This window comes from Columba livia, chromosome 1 (genome assembly GCF_036013475.1).
Source record: "Columba livia isolate bColLiv1 breed racing homer chromosome 1, bColLiv1.pat.W.v2, whole genome shotgun sequence".
In the NCBI taxonomy this organism is placed as follows: domain Eukaryota; kingdom Metazoa; phylum Chordata; class Aves; order Columbiformes; family Columbidae; genus Columba; species Columba livia.
In genome coordinates this window covers 82,208,650-82,227,837 of record NC_088602.1, presented here as the reverse complement: position 1 = coordinate 82,227,837, position 19,188 = coordinate 82,208,650, and the positions used below count along the sequence as shown (strand labels likewise).

At 35.1% G+C, this 19,188-nt stretch overlaps 1 protein-coding gene across 3 annotated transcripts in view; it reads left to right on the top strand.

The window, feature by feature from the left end:
• GBE1 (1,4-alpha-glucan branching enzyme 1) overlaps positions 1-19,188 on the top strand; it is a 160,778-nt gene that overhangs the window by 61,743 nt on the left and 79,847 nt on the right. For all 3 annotated transcript variants that reach the window (XM_065064564.1, XM_065064555.1, XM_065064572.1), the window contains exons 4-7: positions 3,795-3,920; positions 5,974-6,109; positions 8,392-8,482; positions 9,660-9,869. In XM_065064564.1, coding sequence (XP_064920636.1) covers positions 3,795-3,920; positions 5,974-6,109; positions 8,392-8,482; positions 9,660-9,869 — 563 coding nt within the window. The remainder of the gene's footprint in view (positions 1-3,794; positions 3,921-5,973; positions 6,110-8,391; positions 8,483-9,659; positions 9,870-19,188) is intronic.

The window sequence follows — 19,188 nt, the reverse complement described above, 5'->3', positions numbered from 1 at the left end:
AGTTACTTTGTCAAAAGGGTTGTATGATGACTATATTCAATATTATTTATGCATGTATATAACCTGCAGCTGCAGGTGCAGAGCATACATGGCACTACTTTTTATATCTGAACACTACAGAAAATGTACCACAAGAAATAGTTTGGGGTGAGTGGAGCGAGAATTGTTTATCTGTCTTTCAGTTTTGCCTATGTGCTTTGTATTGTTACCCCTTTTATTACAACTTTTTTTTTTCCCATCTGTAATTGTTTCAAGAAATGCCAAAGCAAATAAGGGAATGAAAGCTGTTGGACTGTTGCCTTTAGAGTTATTTTTGTCACACTTGGGCTGAATTGCTATTTGTTTTGGGCTGCCATTCAACTTTTGCAGTTTTGCTTATGCCTCAGCTCAACATGATTATGTGAGAGTTCTGTTTCAAGAAACTTTATAAAATGTTACTTGAAGTCTTTCTACTTGTAATTTTTAATCTACTGTCTACAATACTAGGAGAGAGGAATAGGAAGTTGATTGAGTATAAAGCTTGGTAATTAAGGAAAAGAAAGATTCAGTAAATGGGGTTCCCTTAAAACTAAGGAAAGGGTTAAGTGAGCATAGGAAATGAGAATTGAAATCATTAGGGATCACATGATAGAGGTCTAAGGAAACTATGTTGGCTGTGTGCTTGTGAACCAGAGGAGAATGAGATTCAACTTTACCAGCTTTAAGTGTAGTAGTCATTCTTTTTATGAGTTAACTATGTTCCTTTTGACTATGCTTTCCCTGTGCACAGCACATGATGTTAAAAAATGAGAGCAACACATGCAGAAAACTGAGAATTCTACTGTTACATTCAGGTTCTACCCAATACAGGCATGGCTGTATAAATATATATGGAAAATATTCCTTGTATACTGTGAAGAAGGCAACAAATACACTTTCTTTCTCCCCACTTTTTTAGACATTTTCTGACATTTGCATGGTTAAATTGTATGATTTCAAGTGTTGGATGTGTTTTTTCTCTAAAGCATGGGAGGTTTCTTATATCTTTGTGTAATAAAACTGAAAGTGAAGTTGTTCGAAAATAAAAACTTAAACCAGAAATGGTTTAGACTGTGAACCTTAAAATAGAGGAGACGCTTAAGTCTGTTACTCTTAATACTGTTAAGTATGTAAACCCAGCTTTTGCAGGAAATGGTACATCAGCACCACCTGTTTATGGCTCTACATTGTCGCTCTTATAATACGTGAGAAATACATGTATGCCTCTGCTTCTCAGGAGTTTTATTTGTAGCTATTAGAATTCTGGCTGTGAAAGTTGATAGGAACTCTTACAAGTTCCCGTAAAGGTCCCTCAGTCCCTGAAAAGTCTTATGAATAAACTTGACCTGATAGATGCTTTGAATAAAAACAAAAATAGTACTTAATTAAAATGGCTTCTGGAAAACTGGTCAATCAAGTGCACTGATGCCTTGGGATTGAGGAAATATGGTCAATTTGAGTAATTATGGAACAACAGGAGTTCTTACTTGATTTCAGATGGATGGAATGCAGAGATGTTACACATGTACGGTGTAACTGTGAAAGTATGGGCTAAGAAAGTGAAATAACTGGTTCTTCATCTACCTGTGTTTCTAATATCTGTTTTTCTCAAGCATTTAATGGATTAAATTAAAGAATATGCATGACTGGTTTCAGTATTTCATAATAAAATTTTTCCCCTACCGGTAGCATCTTTGGATTAAACCAGTACTCCATCTAATTAATGTTCTGAATTTAGATTAATTACCTCATATTTCTGAAAATAAAATATGCCTGCCCTACTAGAATATTAGAGAAAAAGGAATGCTAACATAAGTAGCTAGATATGCTTATTATATGCCATTATCTTGTTTCTGTGATGGGTAAATTAGGACAGGTTAATAAAACAAGCAAAAGCATCATTGGAAGTGTGATATAAGAATGAAGAGACTTTTATTATTTTAATAGCAACTTGCAAATTTTCAATGCTATCAGCCAGGAATATCTTCATAGTGTTGATATAACTTGTAAAAATATCCTTTTGGCCAGCTTTGCTAGCACAGTTGACAGAAGAAATTTTCCATGCAACAGTACAGTGTTTTCAATAACTTTTTCCTATTTTTTTTTTCTCTTTAGATGGTTAGTCTCAAAAAACCAATCAAACAAACAAAAAACAACACAACACACAAAAACTCAGATGCCCCACCCCTTTTCATTTGAGGCTTCTTATGGTGTTCAGAAATTTCCTTGCAACATATCACACATCCCCTGCCCTGCCCCCCCATCCCCAAACCAAGAACCAAACCAAAAATGGAATGAAGAATTTCAGGACTTCACTTGCTTGTACATCTCTGGGTTCTAAATCTGCAAACCTCTTGTATTAGTGTTTTAATGGCAGCTGAAATACCAAGTAAAACCAGAGTGCTGTTTCTTCTGCTGGCAGTGAGGTGAGAGAGAGGGAGTAGAGTTCTTTCTGCATCTCAAGAAGAAAGGCCTGGCAACAACTGGCTTCATAGGATAGGTGCTTTGATTTGACAGAATAAGAGAAGGAATACTGATAGCGAGCAAGTCACCTTCAAGCACAGAGGGCTCTGCCAAAGTTTGTTATTCGCCAGTGTCCTGGTAGATTTCCCTGTGGCCTACAATGTGGAGCAGATCCTGTCCTTGGAGAGAAGCTCTGCCTTTTGATCATTCAGGGCCCCTCTGTTATGCTGAGGTGGCTGAGGTTGTCCTGCAACCAAGAGAGGTGTGCAACACCGCATGGACCTGTCATCCCTAGCTCCTAAACATGCAACGCTCTTCTAGTCAGCAACACTACCTTCCACTCCTTGGTTCTCAGACCCTTCTCCAAGAGTATTTTGTAAGTCATAGATTACATTAATTACTCAATAGAGAAAAGGTGGCCTGTTCAAGATCATCAACTCCTCAAATAAAATGTCTTCTGCAAGATCATGGTACAACATTATCCTAGTAATTATTTCAGTTTTGCTTTTGTTGTGAAAAATTATAATACTCCAAAAGAACTCCTAGGTTTCTTGTGTTTGGTTACTCTTTCTTCTGAAGTTCTATGAGCTTCTTGAAGAAACTGAAAAGAATGGTCCTTTTTCATGTAATTGTAAAATAGAGGAAACCAAATATGAGATGTAAAATAATAATATTTAATGCCTTCATCATTCTAATGATACAATAAAGAAAAATTGAAAGGAAGCAGAAGAAACCCAGCAATTTAAATTTTACTCTTACTTCTTGACCTGAAAATTGTCCTGTTTCTTCTGTTGATGTGTGGTTCTGGTCTATATGATATTGGTCAGGACTCACAGAGTGTAGAAAATGAAAGGGAATTAAGTTATTAAAATCTGCTTACTAGATCATTTACCAAGTAAACAAATGACAGTTCTCATCCTGATGGCATTACACTGCATGTCTGTTTAAATTTATAAGAACGTGGCAAAGAAATAGCAATGACAGGGCAAATTAGGGAACCTAACGGTAATCTATTTGGGAAGGTTCTTTCTCCTATTATTTATATCAAGCTTCCATATATATCTTCACCTTTCAGTTCCTGCTTGTGAGCATCATTCCTGTGTCTGGCATGCCTGGTTTACTATCCCTTTGCAAATCATCTCTGTGAACAGGGTCATTCTTTCTTCCCTGTCTTGACTTGCATTGTATATTTGTGTGTGTTCTTTAAATTAAATTTCTGTGTAGCATACTATTTCATTCTCTGCTACGGTTTAGATAGGAGATGTTGTATGAGTTATATGTGACTGCATGCATATGTTGCGGTTATTTTATAGGTGGTGATTCGTGCTCAAAACGGCGAACTCCTCTATCGTATTTCACCTTGGGCAAGATATGTAGTCCGTGATGAAGACAAAGTGAATTACGATTGGGTACATTGGAATCCACCACTGTCATATATAGTAAGGCTCTCAAGTATTAGTTTTTAAAGGTGTATAAAACTGTGTATTGTGTCATCTTTGTATCCCTGTTTGGAAGAATAAAAAAAAAAAAAAAATGTTCCACAAAAGAGGGTAGCAAACTAGTTAAAATAGCTACTTGAGAAGTGAAGGGTTTTTATTCATGGCTTTGACAGAAACAAGTGATTTAATGGTGGATGTTTCCGAGCTACTTTTTCAGTCTCCCATTCAATATATAGAATCATAGAATCATTGAATAGAATAATTTTGGTTGGAAGGGACTTTCCAAGGTCATCTAGTCCAAGCTTCTGCAGTGAGCAGGGACATCTTCAACTAGATTGGTTGGTCAGAGCCCCGTCCAGCCTGGCCTTGGAAGTCTCCAGGGATGGGGCATCTGCCACCTCTCTAGGCAAGCCGTGCCAGTGTTTCACCACCCTCATTGTAAAAAAAACTTCTTCCTCATGTCTAGACTGAATCTCCTCTCCCACTTCAGTTTAAAACCATTACCCCTTGCCTGTCTTAAGAGGCTCTGCTAAAAAGCGTATCACCATATTTCTTACAGGCCTCTTTTAAGTACTGAAAGACTGCAATAAGGTCCCTCCAGAGCTTTCTCCAGGCTGAACAACTCCAACTCTCTCAGCCTGTCCTCACAGGAGAGGTGTTCCAGCCCTCTGATCAACTTGGTGGCCTCCTCTGGACCCTCTCCAACAGGTCCATGTCTTTCCTGTACTGAGGGCTCCAGAGCTGGATGCAGAACTCGAGGTGGGGTCTCAGCAGAGCAGAGGGGCAGAATCACCTCCCTCAACCTGTTGACCATGCTCCTTTTGATGGGGTTCGGGATACAATTGGTTTTCAGGGCTGCAAGTGCACATTGGTGGCTCATGTCCAGATTTTCATCCACCAGTACCCTCAAGTCCTTCTCCATGGGGCTCCTCTCAATCACTTCACCCCCCAAATAACTACCTGTCAAAGTGATATACTAAACTTGGTTTCCCACATGCTAGGCAAGCTCAGTTACTATTCCAGGGCTAGGCACCTTCCTGGTATTGCAGGGAATTATCAGAACTGGGCTTAAGTATGATAATACATAGTTCAGTTCTCCAGTATACAGTTCAGTTCTCCAAATACAAAGTTCAGTTCTCCAGTAATAAGTCAGTGGCATATGAAGTCAGATAAAGCTTTCAGAATCAAGGTGCTTACACTTCAGTCAAATCCTAGTTTCATTGTATCAGGAAAATCTGTTTATTAATTTTAAAGCCCTCTTATTTCTCATGCACTGCTGTTAAGGGAGGGACACCTTTATATGATGTATGAAAAATATCTTGGGAGAGCATTCATAAACCGCAGACTAAGTGATGTTATTTCATATTGTTACACTTCTTGGTTTTTTCACTATAAAATAGTATACAGTATTCTATATTAGAGGTGCTGCAACCTCTGTTTTTAGTTAAATATTAGCACCCACCTCAAATTATGAGGCATCTTCTTGGCAGAGAAAGGATAACTCACATGGAAAAATCTATTAAGAAAAAAACAACTTAGTCTAGAGTAACTTTCTTATTTTAAGTGTATAGTACATATGAATTTAGTGACCTAACCTGTGTCTATGATGCTGTTTGATAACTAGATTCCTCTACAAGAGGAGGAACATGGTGGTAATTGGAAATACATTGGTCTTTATGACCTAGAGTGAAAAGGAGGCAAGAACATTTAAGGTGCAGACAAGGCCTTGGTGAGAGTTAAGTCCTTTTATGAATAGGACAGGTGCCCACTGGAAATAGAGGGAAGAACTGTCAACCAGAACTTCTTTTTCTTCTTGTTGTCCCTGTAATTTCTGTTCACTGTTCACTTACGTATGTGTTTTACTGGTTTTGGTATAACTTTTCATAGACATTAACAGTTTCGAATACTTAATTATTTCTGAAATGTTTGTGCTTTTAGAGGAGAACAAAACCAAACAAACATTGAATTGTTTCATCTTGTGCAAATTGTCATTGTGACAACACTTCCAAGCTGTTGTATTCTAACGGCAACTATTTTTTTTTTTTCCTTATAGCGTAAGCATCCTTCACCCAAGAGATTAAAAAGCCTAAGAATCTATGAATCTCATGTAGGGATTGCTTCCCCAGAAGGAAAAGTAGCTTCTTATAAAAACTTCACATACAATGTACTACCTAGAGTAAAGGATCTTGGTAAGTAATAACAGAGATACTTGCAAAGATAATTTTTATGTGCTTGTTTTCTTATTAGAAAATATAACGATCACATCTGTATAGGTTTTTGTATTTTCAGATTACATGTACTGTGAAAATAGATTCTTAGAGCAGCTAAAATTCTGAACAAGTGAAATCTATGGAAAAAATTTAAAAAGGCTGAAATAGAATATGTAGGTTAAAATCCATTCCACAGATTTTTGAGTAAAATGTGATTGCAAAAGCCTAGATAAATGCTACAGGGCAATTTGCTTTTGTTGTGGTTTGCTTTCCCCTTGAAATAGGACCTGTTCTCCTGACATAGTCTTTAGAAAATACTGTGTTCTTAATTGGTTCTACTTATGTATGTCTTGATTCTAAGGAAAGACAAAGTAATATCTGGATGCATTTTCTAAAAGAATCTCTAGTATATTGGAGGGGGTATATGAAAGAAACAATTGGCATCATTATTTCAAGAAGCATAGCCAACCTGTTCACCACAGTTTCTATTTGATAATTATTTTTTTCCCTGTGGTGTATTTGCACCGTTTCTGTAATGGACAATATTGGAAGTTGGTGACTGTTACTGCCCTGTGATAAAATATGGTTTGTTACACTCAACTATAAAATAATTGTGACATGCATGGCTGACAGCTCTGTGGATGGTAGTTGTGCTTGTGCATTGTTTGATTATTTATTTATTTATTATTATTTGCTAGAATACCTGAAGAAGCCATAGATTTTTCTTGTAGGTTTACTTGTTGAGTCAGTGTTTCACAAAATGTGGCTCTTGCCCTTCAATAAATTTGAGCTTGCAGGTGAAACAAGGAAGTTTGCACATCTGGGGGCCCTCAACAAAAAGTAAATCTGGATTCTACATGACATAACTGTGACTCTTTCTCCACTGCTGAACAATTTTAGTCACTCCAGTAGGTTAATATCTTTAACAGAATTATGAAAGCTTACTGCTTTACCTACAATTTTTTCTTTGGGCAAAGGAAATGTCATGAAAAGGCTGATACAAAACAAAATAAAAGAAATATCAAATTTAAGTAGGTTATACTGAAATGTTAGTTCATGTTTGTTCTTACTTATATTAAGTAAACATGGTGAGAATTAAGGTGTTTTTTTTAATGTATTTTTAAGGGGTATTAGATTTGGGTTTGGAATGTCTTGTTAGGACAAGCTTAAAGACATCGGTATGTAAGAATGCTAAGGTATTAATAGTTTGTAGAAATATGTGCATGACAAATAGCAAAATAAATAGCAAGCAAATCGAATGAGATTAATTGGATGCTGTGTTGCTGTTTATTTTTAAAAATGCTGTAAATAAGAATAATGCAATGCGTATGAATTATAAAACAGCAGTGAATCTGACAAATTGCTGAGCTCTCTTATAATAATAGCAACTCTTTTATAGTTGTAAAATTTAAAACCAAAACCAGTAAAAAATAAACTAGTGTCTTGTCTAAACTTAAGAATTAAATGAAGATTTTGATTAAACTAGTGAAGTGATAGTGGTGGGAGTCTCAACAACCATAGATTAAACCTGAAGGTCATTCTTTGCTTTCAGTCTTCATTTGCTAGCTATCTGGGGCATTTATTCACTGATGTTAAAGAAAGCTTAGGTTAAGATGTGTGGAAAGTACCGTGGCTCCACCATTAGTGTGTTGTTTTCCCTTTAGATTTCCCTCCCTTAATATTGCACTGAACTAACTGAGGTGATACAGCAGACAGTGTGTCTCCTGCCCTCCTATACTGCCTTGGTTCTTTGGTAAACTCAGAACAAAAACACATTGCTTCTGTGTCTTGTCTTTCTTGGAAGACTCTTGTAGAGGGGGAATGTAATAATTTAAGTTGGAAAAAAGTGTTTTTGAAGTGGTAAAAAAAGATTCCATAGAGCATAAGGTACAGTACATGTAGCCAGTGACTATCTCCATGCCCCCTGACGGCGACAGTCAAAAGTGAAGCAGAATTGCAGAACGTGCAGATGGGCATAGTTAATATTCCAAAGTTAAATTAAGTTTATATTTGCGTATCACTTATTGTTTTCTAAATCAGAGATTCAATACACCTAGTTATATATAGATCACTTGACAAACTGACCGTTCCATTTTTAATGGAAGTTCATGTAAGTATTAACTATTAAGTGGAAATTACTTCTTGAGACTCAATATTTAGTTGTTAATCATTGAGTTAGAAGCAGCTAAAGGGAGAGAAGTCTGGAATACATATGTTGTTAAGACAGGGAGTTGTTTGTTTTATTTCTTCTATTTTTATAGGATATAACTGTGTCCAGCTGATGGCTATTATGGAACATGCATACTATGCCAGTTTTGGTTATCAGGTCACAAGCTTCTTTGCAGCATCAAGGTAGGTTTAAATACTTCAGCATCTTCTCTGTTCTTTTACGTTACTCTCCATCCATTGAAATCTGTATGCCTATATGTATGTGATTGCAAGTAGGTATTTTAGTGGAAAGAGAAAGTAATGGCTTAGGTATTTGCTCTGGCTTCCTCTTAAATCTGAAATCAGCTGGACATAGCGATTGGCTCTTCTGTGAAGCACTTCTTTCAGGGTACAAAGAGGTTATAAGTAACTTCAGCTGTCATAGCATATTCTGGCTAATTCAGTTTCAGTTGTCTTTATGCATGGGTTTTGTGTTGTGGAATTCTTGGCAGTAACAAACACTATGTGTAAGTCATTCCCTTATGATAAACAGAACTGTATGCTACCTCTTCATAATAAACTTGATTAAAATCATGGCTCTGTTTGTTCTGTGGGAACTTTTCCCCCACTTGTTAACAGACTGTACTTAGATTTGAGGCCTAGGGTTAAAATAGATGAAAAAAAAATTCAGGTAATTGTTAACAAAATTCTGATAAACCTGAATGTTGTGATTTTTTTTTATTTATTTTTTTTTTTTTTTAATTTTTCCTCCATCTTGGTGAAGCTCAAGTGGCAACCGGGCTAAGTTTAGGTAGACAGAAAATTTTAACTGACTTAATTAGTTGAAAGAAATGTGTGGTGGACACAGGAGACAAAAAAACTGAAAAGCAAGTTGGAAAATAGTGTAGTACCTAGAACAAAAATCTAAGCAGGACAAGTGAAGATGGTATGCTTTGGGGACTTCCATGAATGTACTTTTTTTTTTTTTAGTCATTATAGTTTATTTCAGTAATATAAGTACATCTTTGTCTCTTACAAAGTAAGGAATCGTAAAATATAGAAGCTTGAGGTTGCATACATTGTCTTTTATACTGAATTTTGATGTATTAGCAGAGTAAAAGGGAAGAGTAAAACTTTGAAACTATTTTTGCAAAATGTTGCATGCATGCAGGATGTAATCTCTATAGTTAAAAATGTTTTAATTGTCAGGTTGTAATCAATAGCTGCTGCTTAAGAGGCTGAGCAAATAAATTGCATACAACTGGAAACTAGGTGATGAAGAACTGCTGACTTTGACGTAGTTTTTATGAATAATGTTCAGTATTGCCAGCTGAAGTTCAGATTGTACCACTCGTAACACATTGCAATTTCATGCTGATAGCCGTTATGGAACTCCAGATGACCTGAAAGAAATGATTGACGTTGCTCACTCAATGGGAATCACTGTTCTGCTGGATGTTGTGCATAGCCATGCCTCAAAAAACTCGGAAGATGGTCTCAACAAATTTGATGGTACAGATTCTTGTTTCTTCCATTCTGGTCCTAGAGGAAATCATCAGCTCTGGGACAGCAGGCTCTTTGACTATGCGAAGTAAGTACAAAATGTCACTTCAGGTGTGTTAGTGGTAATTACTTCTTATCCGTTCTCTTAAAACTACAGTGTTCACCAAACTAGAAAAGTCATTTGGGTTGTTCAACAGTTACAATATGCTGAATTAAATTCCTTTACTTGGCTGACTACTTAAAATCTAAGACTAATAGTATTTAGGTTTTATTATTCTTCTGTCATCTATGCTGCATATGTATATATCATATACCATGCACATTGTATTTATTACATATAATTGTTATTTAGTTATATCTTATTTATTTTAAAGTAGATTCAAATATTTTTATATATAGATACCTATATAAATATTTATTATATAAGCATATGTTATATTTTATCAATTATTTTCTATATTATAAAATAGAACAGATTTATATTTTCATATAATGTATTTATATATTATATATCATATTATACTTTTGTATGTAAAGAATTAAAAACTAAGAAAAATATATAAATAACTAAAAGAATAAGAAAAGCTGAAGAAAACTTGCAAGCTCTAGAAATTTATTGTCAAACTGTCAGATTGTTGAAATGTAGGAAGGGATTTTCCCCAGGATGACTAACTCCATTCCAGAGAGCTTCCAGAAGTTGATCAATAGTTAACTGAGAGAAGGGGTCATTTTCAGTAGGCAGTTTTAGGGACTCAGTTTGGGCACACTTAATTAACCAGTGTAAATATAACGTGGGTCAAATGACATGTTAATGCCAGATGATGATTAGCTTTTAATATTGTTTACTCTGTATTCGTGAGGTATTGAGGGCGGTAGGATTTATCTTGTATGCTGAATGTTTCAATCTTTTAAATGGAGAAACAGGCACAGGCGGCCAGCTTATTTTCATCTCCTTCTCCCATTTTCCCCCATGTTTTTCATTCCTGAATTGCCTTGATTTTTGTCTTTTTCTCGTCTTCGATTCTTCCTCTAAACATCCCACAGTAAGTTTTGCACAACCTCAGAATCTCCTTGGAGCATTTCTTAATAAATTCTGTAGTGTCACTCACCTCTTATTTTAAGATAAATTTTCTTTTTTCACCTCTAGAGATGCCTGATATGCTTATTTGACCTTCTGATCAATTACAAAGTTCTGGTTTAACTCTTTCAGTGGTTCCTTCGGTGGCTCATCACTCACTGACTACGCAGTTCTGATCTCTTGTTAATCTGTTAGTTGTTAGGGTTTGTGTGCTACCAGTTCAGTTTACTTTTCCCCTTTTTTGCTCCCAGACTTGCATTGAATTGTCATTAGCTGAATATGCTTACATTGCAGATGTCCTTAAACCTTGGATCAGAATTCTTGTATGTTCAGTTAGTTGCTAAAAAAATCTTTCTTCTGCTACTCATAGGCCATATATATTCTTGAGACTGACAACTTCATAGCTTATGGGGTTGTAACTGTTTAAGGAGGTCACTATTGCAGAAGTGACATTACATAGTATAGGTTATATAACCTATATAACCTTTTAATGGAGACTCTTACACAGTAACTCACAATTTCAAGTAAACCAAGTGACCAGTGTAACAAGTGATTTACATACTATGTTAGTTAATAAGATGAGCTGTTCTTGAATTTTTATTTCGGACAATTTAACTGATGAATTCATGGAGCCTTCTTGAATTGTGACTTTAATTATTATAACGAATGCATTTTAGTATGTCTTATCAGAATAATTTCCTGTTTGAGTTGCTTCCTATTAATCTTTAAATCCATTTTCAAGTAAATTCTGTTTTGGGTAATCTTAAAGCCTTAATTTAAATGCAATGGTATTTAACACTTTATTTCATTTTATGCTGATGAATAATCAACAAGTGTGTGGTACCAACTTCTCTAGTGAGAAAATAAGTTGAGTGCAACTTGGGACCTTTCTCTGTTCCAAGCAGAGGCAGGTTCTTCCTATTGGGAAAGAAAGGTGGTGCTGGTATCGAGTGTTTTGGAAGGATTTGTAAATGAAAGAAACAAGCTGCTTTCTAGGTAGCACTTGGCAATTTTAAGCATTTACTCAGAACTGAAGAACTTCCTACACGGGTCTGTGCCTGTACTCACTGCTGCCTAATTACTTTTTGTCCTCTGTCATTGGAGTAGGTGCCAGACTGAAAGCTGAAAAGGGGGAGGAGAAAGAGCCATGAGTTGGAGATTAGGAAACAGCAGAGACTAGAGATATTAGATTATGCTCTGATGATGTTAATAATAATAATGATCTGGATGACTGAGGGTCTTCCATATGTCATTCTACATCCCCTGCCCTCTAGTGAAATGCAACAACAAATTTGAGTTTCCTTTTTTAAACTTTTAGGGAAGCTGCTCCTTTTCCCTTCAAGCACAGCAAGCTGTGCAATGGGACATTAAAGTTGTTGTTAGTCCTAATATCTGAAACATTAAATATTTTATGTGTGTTTATAGCTGAATTTTAAAGCTTAAAAGATATAATAATCATGTTTATTCTAAGTTTCTCAGAAGCAATTTTGTTGTTGTTGTTGTTCTCATTGTCTTTGTCTGTACAGGTCCCAAACAAAATCAGAATCAGAACTAACATTTTATTTAAAAAGTTGTGTTGGTTGGTTGGTTGTTTTTTTTCCCATTTAGGCTTCATTGACATGCCTGCTAATTTCCATATCAGTAAATGAACAGCTGTATTCTGAAAGAGAAGAGTATAAAAATCTGTGAGAGAGACTGGAGTTGCTTGCAGATCTTCAAAGTTTGCTGAAAATAAATAAATGACACAAACCACAATCTATTGAATAGTACACAGAAAAGCTTGTGTTCTGACGCAAATCTCTTCAGCTAGTGCAGCCCTCTCTCCTGTACAGTGCTTGTACGAAATCCCTTTCCTTCTTTAGTGGGAAGAACTGTTAAATCTACGGGTGCTTAAACATCAAATACAAAGAATGCTCAATTTACTTTGGAATTGAGAGAAACTAATTCTCTAACATGAAAGAGATTAAGAAACAATTGCTTTATCAGTTAGTCTGTCTATATTTTCTTTGAAAGCCAAGACATAAGTAAATTTGTTTCACAGTATTTTCAGGATTATTCAGTTGTCTGGAAAGGGAACCGTGAATGCTTACTATAACAGAAGCTGGCAAAAGATCTATATCTGTGTCAAAAAAAAAAAAAAAAGGACTGTATCCACAGTGTATTTTAAATACTATATTTTTGGTAATATTCACTGAAGTAGAAATTAGCTCCAAAAAAAGCAGTACTTAAACTGTTGAAAGAACAACCTGGATGTTGCATCTCCAGTATCATAGTTCAACTACAGAAGATAAAAACTTGTTTTGTATTGTGGACTTTGAGACATGATGAGCAGTTGAATTGTATACATTTTTATAATCCATGTTTCTACAAGTTTTGTACAAACTGAATTTTTCGATAGATTGCAAATAGCAGCTTAAAATTATGCTGTTCAAGGTATGGTCACATGAGAATAAAACCTTAGTTTCGGTTAAATGAGATATGGAGGTAAAATACCTGGCTAAGTAGAAGAATATTTTCTATTGAAGTTTTTTTTTTGTTTTTTTTTTTGTTTTTTTTTTTTCAAGAGAAGTATTGTAAAGTCTGCTTTAAAAAAAGCACCAAAAAACTGATTCTGAAATAAACTGCCACTTTTGTAATTTGCCACATTTTTCCAGTTTTTCTAAATTTTGGACCTGAGCAGTTTTTCCCTCAAATGTGTTAATTTGATGAATTTTCCTTTCTTTCATCTCCAGCTCCTCCTGGTCATCCCCATGTTTGTGTCCATCCCTTTAGTCTTCCTCAGTGGCCAACCCAAAAAACAGAACCACAAAACTTGAGTGAGAATTGCAGTTTATCTTAGTAATACTTTTTAAAACCAGACTTTTATATTATTTTTCTTGGTTCTCATTAAAAATGTGTCTTTCCTATCCCTGAATTCATAAAAAGGAAATGCTGAAAGCTAAAAGGAATGCCACAAGCTCTGGACCTGTAGTCTATCTGGCACTGTCTAGTTAATTTTGTGGTAAATTAAGTTCCTTGTCACTATTGTGATCCTGTTTAAGATAGCTCATTCGAAATACATGTAAACACCCATCTTAAGTAAGGACCCCACTTGTAATTAATTGAGCACAAGCTAAGTATAACAATTTTTCCTTCCTAAAATTATATTCAAAGATTATTCAGCTGCCAAGTTCATTAGAAGTGATACTGTAGACCCTGGAGGCCGCGTGAGATCACAACCAGAGCAGCTGATTATGTTTTGATTTAAATTAATTTCTTTGTATAGCAAATGTGTCTAAAATACTAATCAGGCAAAACAATTTAAAAAGAATTGAGAACAAGATACTACCTAGCAAAGATAAGGTGGTGTTTCTTTTTCAAGCATTACATAATTAAAATGGGTAAATGGTGCTGCCTTTCTCAGCTTATTGAGATCAGAGTGTATTGTTTTGATTTTCAAAGCTTTGTGTTCTTCTTTTCTCATTAGACTTTTTAGATTCTACACATTCTTCATGCAATTCTAAGGGACAATAGGTATACTGGTAGAAGTAAAGCTTGGCAAAAATCGTGTGATACCCTAAGTTTTGGTGGGGTTTTTGTTTGTTTGTATGGGGTGTTGTTGATTATAGAGTAATTACAGTAGGAACAGGGACACAGGTTGTGTAAAACATTCAGCTATGCTGATTTTAATTATTTTCCTGCCAGTCTTCCTTCTCTAGAGTAGTTCAGGAAAGCTCCATATTTACATATGCCTGTAATATGCATTGGAATTGGATTTGGCCAGCAAATTTTTTTATTTTTTTTTTTTAATGACCAGTTTTGATTGTTTTAAGAAAACGCTGCTTGTGTTGCTATAGTGAGTTCCTTCCCACCCTGCCTCTGTGCTCAGAAATTTTGATTACAGATTGACTTTAAAAAAATGTGTGCCTATGTCCTTAGCAGTCTGCTTCTAGTAGACTGGACTTTGAGGGTGACTCTGAAGGCATGAAAGTACTTTATAAAACTTAAACCATAAAGTTTAAAGCCTTTTATGTTCATGAAAACCTTTCTTTCTTTGTGTTTGCTTGCCTTTTTAGTAACCATTGTGAACGTTAACAAGTGATCAATTGTTGGGACATAGCAGTCAATAAATTGCTGTTCTTGAAGGGAATGAGTCCTGGAAACATTGGCAGAGTATGCTATATTGGAACTTACTGCAATGTAATCAGAATGATTAAAATAATACTACAAAAAAAGATTTCAGCCATGAGTATATGAGTTATAATACATACAGTCCAGACTTGCCGTAGATTTGCTTTATTTTTTAATTAAATATTAATCTAGAAGCTTAATTATTTTATTGCACTGTACTTAAATTGATATAACAGACCGAGAGTCTTTAAATTCACAGATGCTCTGAAGCTCAGAGCTTCACATAAGAACATGTGTACCTTTCTTTGAAGTGTTCAGTTTCTCATATTAATCTTCAATATAGCAATCACAGCTTTGTGTGAAGTTTCTAAAATGTAGGTGCACAAGAAGTGGTATAGTAATAAAGCAATATATTAATATGTGATGAAAAGCTACATTGAAAAATTGCAGCCAATTGTTCTAAATTTTGTCAGGTAGCTTACTTTGAAGTACAGCGGTCACCACTTGTAGCCAATTAAATTCAATCATATCTTGAATAGGCATAGTTACTCTTACCTGAAGTTGATTAAGGTATTTCAATAAAGATCTAAAATTAGATGAGATTCAACACGCTGCAGAGAATCATTCCTCATCAGTCTAGATGCAATAATGATCTTTCATTTAGTAATTCACACTTATATTGACGACTTTCACAGCATTCTTATGTGATAACTGCAGCACTTATATGAGCAGTATCTGTTGTGAATAGACGATTGTGCTGGAGAAGAGGGTGAGCTGAGAGAGAGATTATAAAGAAAATCCACAAATGAAATGGGGAATGTTGACTTCTCAGAGGGTTTCAGCCGAAAAAGTTCTAGGTTAGAAGAAAATTAGGCATGGTATCACTCTTAGCAGGGAAAGAAGATGGGATCATTAAGCCAACTGTCTTTTTTTCTGATTCTAGTGCGTATATGTTGTAGGACATACAGATCCACTTAAAATCCATTTTTGGAAAGCTTATTAAAAAGAAAATTTATAACAACAGGGGACAAGCCAGTTAACAACCATATCTACAAAGCAGAAAACAATAAACTATCAAACTGCTGTATGCATTTCCAGAAGTCAGTAGTGTATTTATGGCCAGCAGATCAGAAATGATCTGCAAATAATCACATTGATCTGTTATATTACATTCATTTTTGAAAGGGATGACATGTTTTCTTGAGGAATGCTGGTCCATGGACTAACATAAAGGCTAAGTTCAGGTCCCTAGAAGTTGATTGAAACTGAAGATGGAGGTCAATGTGTCCAACAGAGCTGACCAGTCTGCTGCTCCAGCTGTCTCTGTCCCACCAAATGACTTCCTGGCTGTAGCCACCACCTGAGATTCAGTTTTGGATGGGAATATGTTGGTGGTTCTATGCTAACATTTGAGGAGGATTTTTATGGACTCTTTTGATTATATATGGATGTTTTATTTAGGGTTATTTAAATGCCAAAATTACTTTGGAACGAATATGTTACTGAGATAAATTTTAATAGAGTTGATACTTGTAAAATTATTCGTGAAAATGTAATGCAGATGCAGAAACTGTTTTTAGTGTGATCACATTATAATAGAAAAAAATGGACTGGGAGCAGCATTTGCTGATTTTTCTTCTAGGTTCTTTTGTGGGTGATGTGGTTACAGGGCAAGTCTGAAGAACTGAAATAGTGTATCATGTCAAATATGTCATAATGAATAAGGAAAATATTGTATGAAAAGCTTTATCCCTCAGAACAGAGCAAATTTCTACAAACCTGGTTTGGGGAAAAAAATGGTTCCATTTCTTTTTTTAAAAAAGCATAGTACACTAGATTTGCTTGGCTATGTTTTTTCCTCTGCATTTGTTTTAGGCAGTTCCTGGTAAAAGGGTAGCTTTACAGCATTCTCTGTAGTTTGCCATGAGAACTGCAGTCAAACATCTGTTTGTTCTGGTTCCTCCCTCTATCTCCTCTTTGATAAGAAGGCTCTTTACCCGATATTTTTATATATCTATATTGCAATCCCTTGTAATCTCTTGAAAAATGGTATAAAGTTATTTAGAAACAAAAGAAGTTCGTTGCCATAGAGATGACTGTTATTAGTTTAGAGAGCTGACACCAAAGTTTTTCTAAGTTATTCTTCTATGATTACATTAATGAGTTTAGTTGGGAGTGAGGGAAGTAAGTGTATAAGTAATACTCTCGTAGACCTTTTGATTTCATCCATCTAATTATTGTGCAGCAAAGAGTCCTGTCAAATGTAGTTTAAGGATAGATACATATGAACAAATAAACTCAAGAATAAAAAAGCACACCCATATATAAGTCACTGCTATGTGCTCTGGTCATTTTCTTCTGCAGGAGATGTCTCAATCTGTTCAAACAAAGAGCTGGGAATTAAGTTCTTCGGAAAATTATTAAGTAAAAGTATGGGGGGTTTTGTATATATAATACATTTAGTTATTGCACTAAGGTTATTTAAGGCTTTACAATGAAGAGGAGAATGCTCTTTGCTGTCTTTATCCTTATTCTGTCTTGATTCTCTTTAAGATACATGAAGAAAGTAATGGCTGTTGTAATTTTCCTGATTAAATAAACACATTAGATCACCTCCTCTTGGCTGGAGGGATTTATGTAAACACCATAAAATTTGTCACTTCATGAAGTGGAGCGAAGCCATATTCCTTTCACTCTGTCGAAATGAGCATCTAGCGCAGCTAGGATCTGGAGCCTATATTTTTAACCCACAAAGCTTCAGAGATTTGCATTATTTATTGTTTTCTTCAGTGCTTTATGGTGACCATATTTTTATTATTATTATTTTATTTCCCTTGTTATTTAGTAACATTTTATTAACACTGGAGCACACTTCTGACAAAGGCATGAGATTTTAGAACACATTTTAGCCCAGGCTTATTATTATTCACATTCCTAAGTTTTTTAGGACAATTTTCTAATACAATATGTAAAGGATAAATTGGGTCTTTTGAGGAAAGAATCCATTCATTAGTAAACCATAACTGAAAGTAAAATTATCCCTAAGACTATTCAGTTGAGATACTTGTTTTGGTCAGTGTTACATTTCCATATCCTGACCTTTTGCAAGCAGGTGGAGGCAGTGCTAAACTCCCTCTTACTTTCCCTTCCCTCCCTTCTCCTCCCCTTCTCCCCTGAAGGGGAAAAAAAAAAAAAAAGGTAAAAAACATTTCAGTTTTTGTTTTGTTTATTATGACACCACAACACAATGGTAAATGATTAGAATAATAAATAAAAATAAATAGAACTGTTCATGCACAGGAAATTTTTATATATGCTTCATTGTACCAAGGTTGTCTAAAATAATTCCCTTTTGTGGTTCTAAAACTTTGGCTCGTATCTGAGTTACATTATTCTGAACTACGTAGTTCAGAATTTATGTATTTCTTTTTTTAGTTTATTTTGTCTGAAATGGGTTAAGTTTGAGCATTCAGAAACGAGTACTTAAAGTTGGTGGTTAAGTTAAAGAAAAAATGGCATAAGCTTTCAAACTGCTTATGGACAGCAAGGATAGGTGAAATTTCTTTTTTGTTGTTGATATTTGGCTATTGGCATAAAATGCCCTACATACTTTCTATGTTCAAAGAACTGGCGAATCTGAGTAATCAGTCAGCCATACACCAGAGAGGAACAAAACAAACCTAAAAGATTTCAATTTCTTTTCCTCCCCCTGTCTGGTAGTTTGAGTGTTTAGTGTTTATTGCTCCAGATTTTGAGGCTTTTTTCACTGCCCTATAATCTGAAATTCTATATTTCTCTTCTTACAAAATGGAAATAAGTCTGTAAACCAAAGCCTAAGTAGTAGTTGGGGGCTTATGACCACTCTGGGGTCAATGTTTAACCCCAAAGATTATTTATGAAGTGAGTGCTTTTTGGAAAAGAAAAAAGTAAAGTATATAGCACTAGAATTTACATTATCAATGTTCTCAGACTTTCTTTGCCACCTCCTTCTTGGATAAGGGCATTGGAAAAGATGAAAGTCTACTTTGACTATGTTATAAGAAATTCCAAGGTAATTATTTTGTCATTGGGTTAACTGGGGAGGAAATTGAAGTCTATCAGGAAATGGATGAGTGGAAACAACTTTAAGCTGCATGTTCTTTCCAATGCCTATCCAACATTGCTTAACAAAGCCTAATGACTTACAGAAAATAGTATAAAATATCATTCTTATAAACTA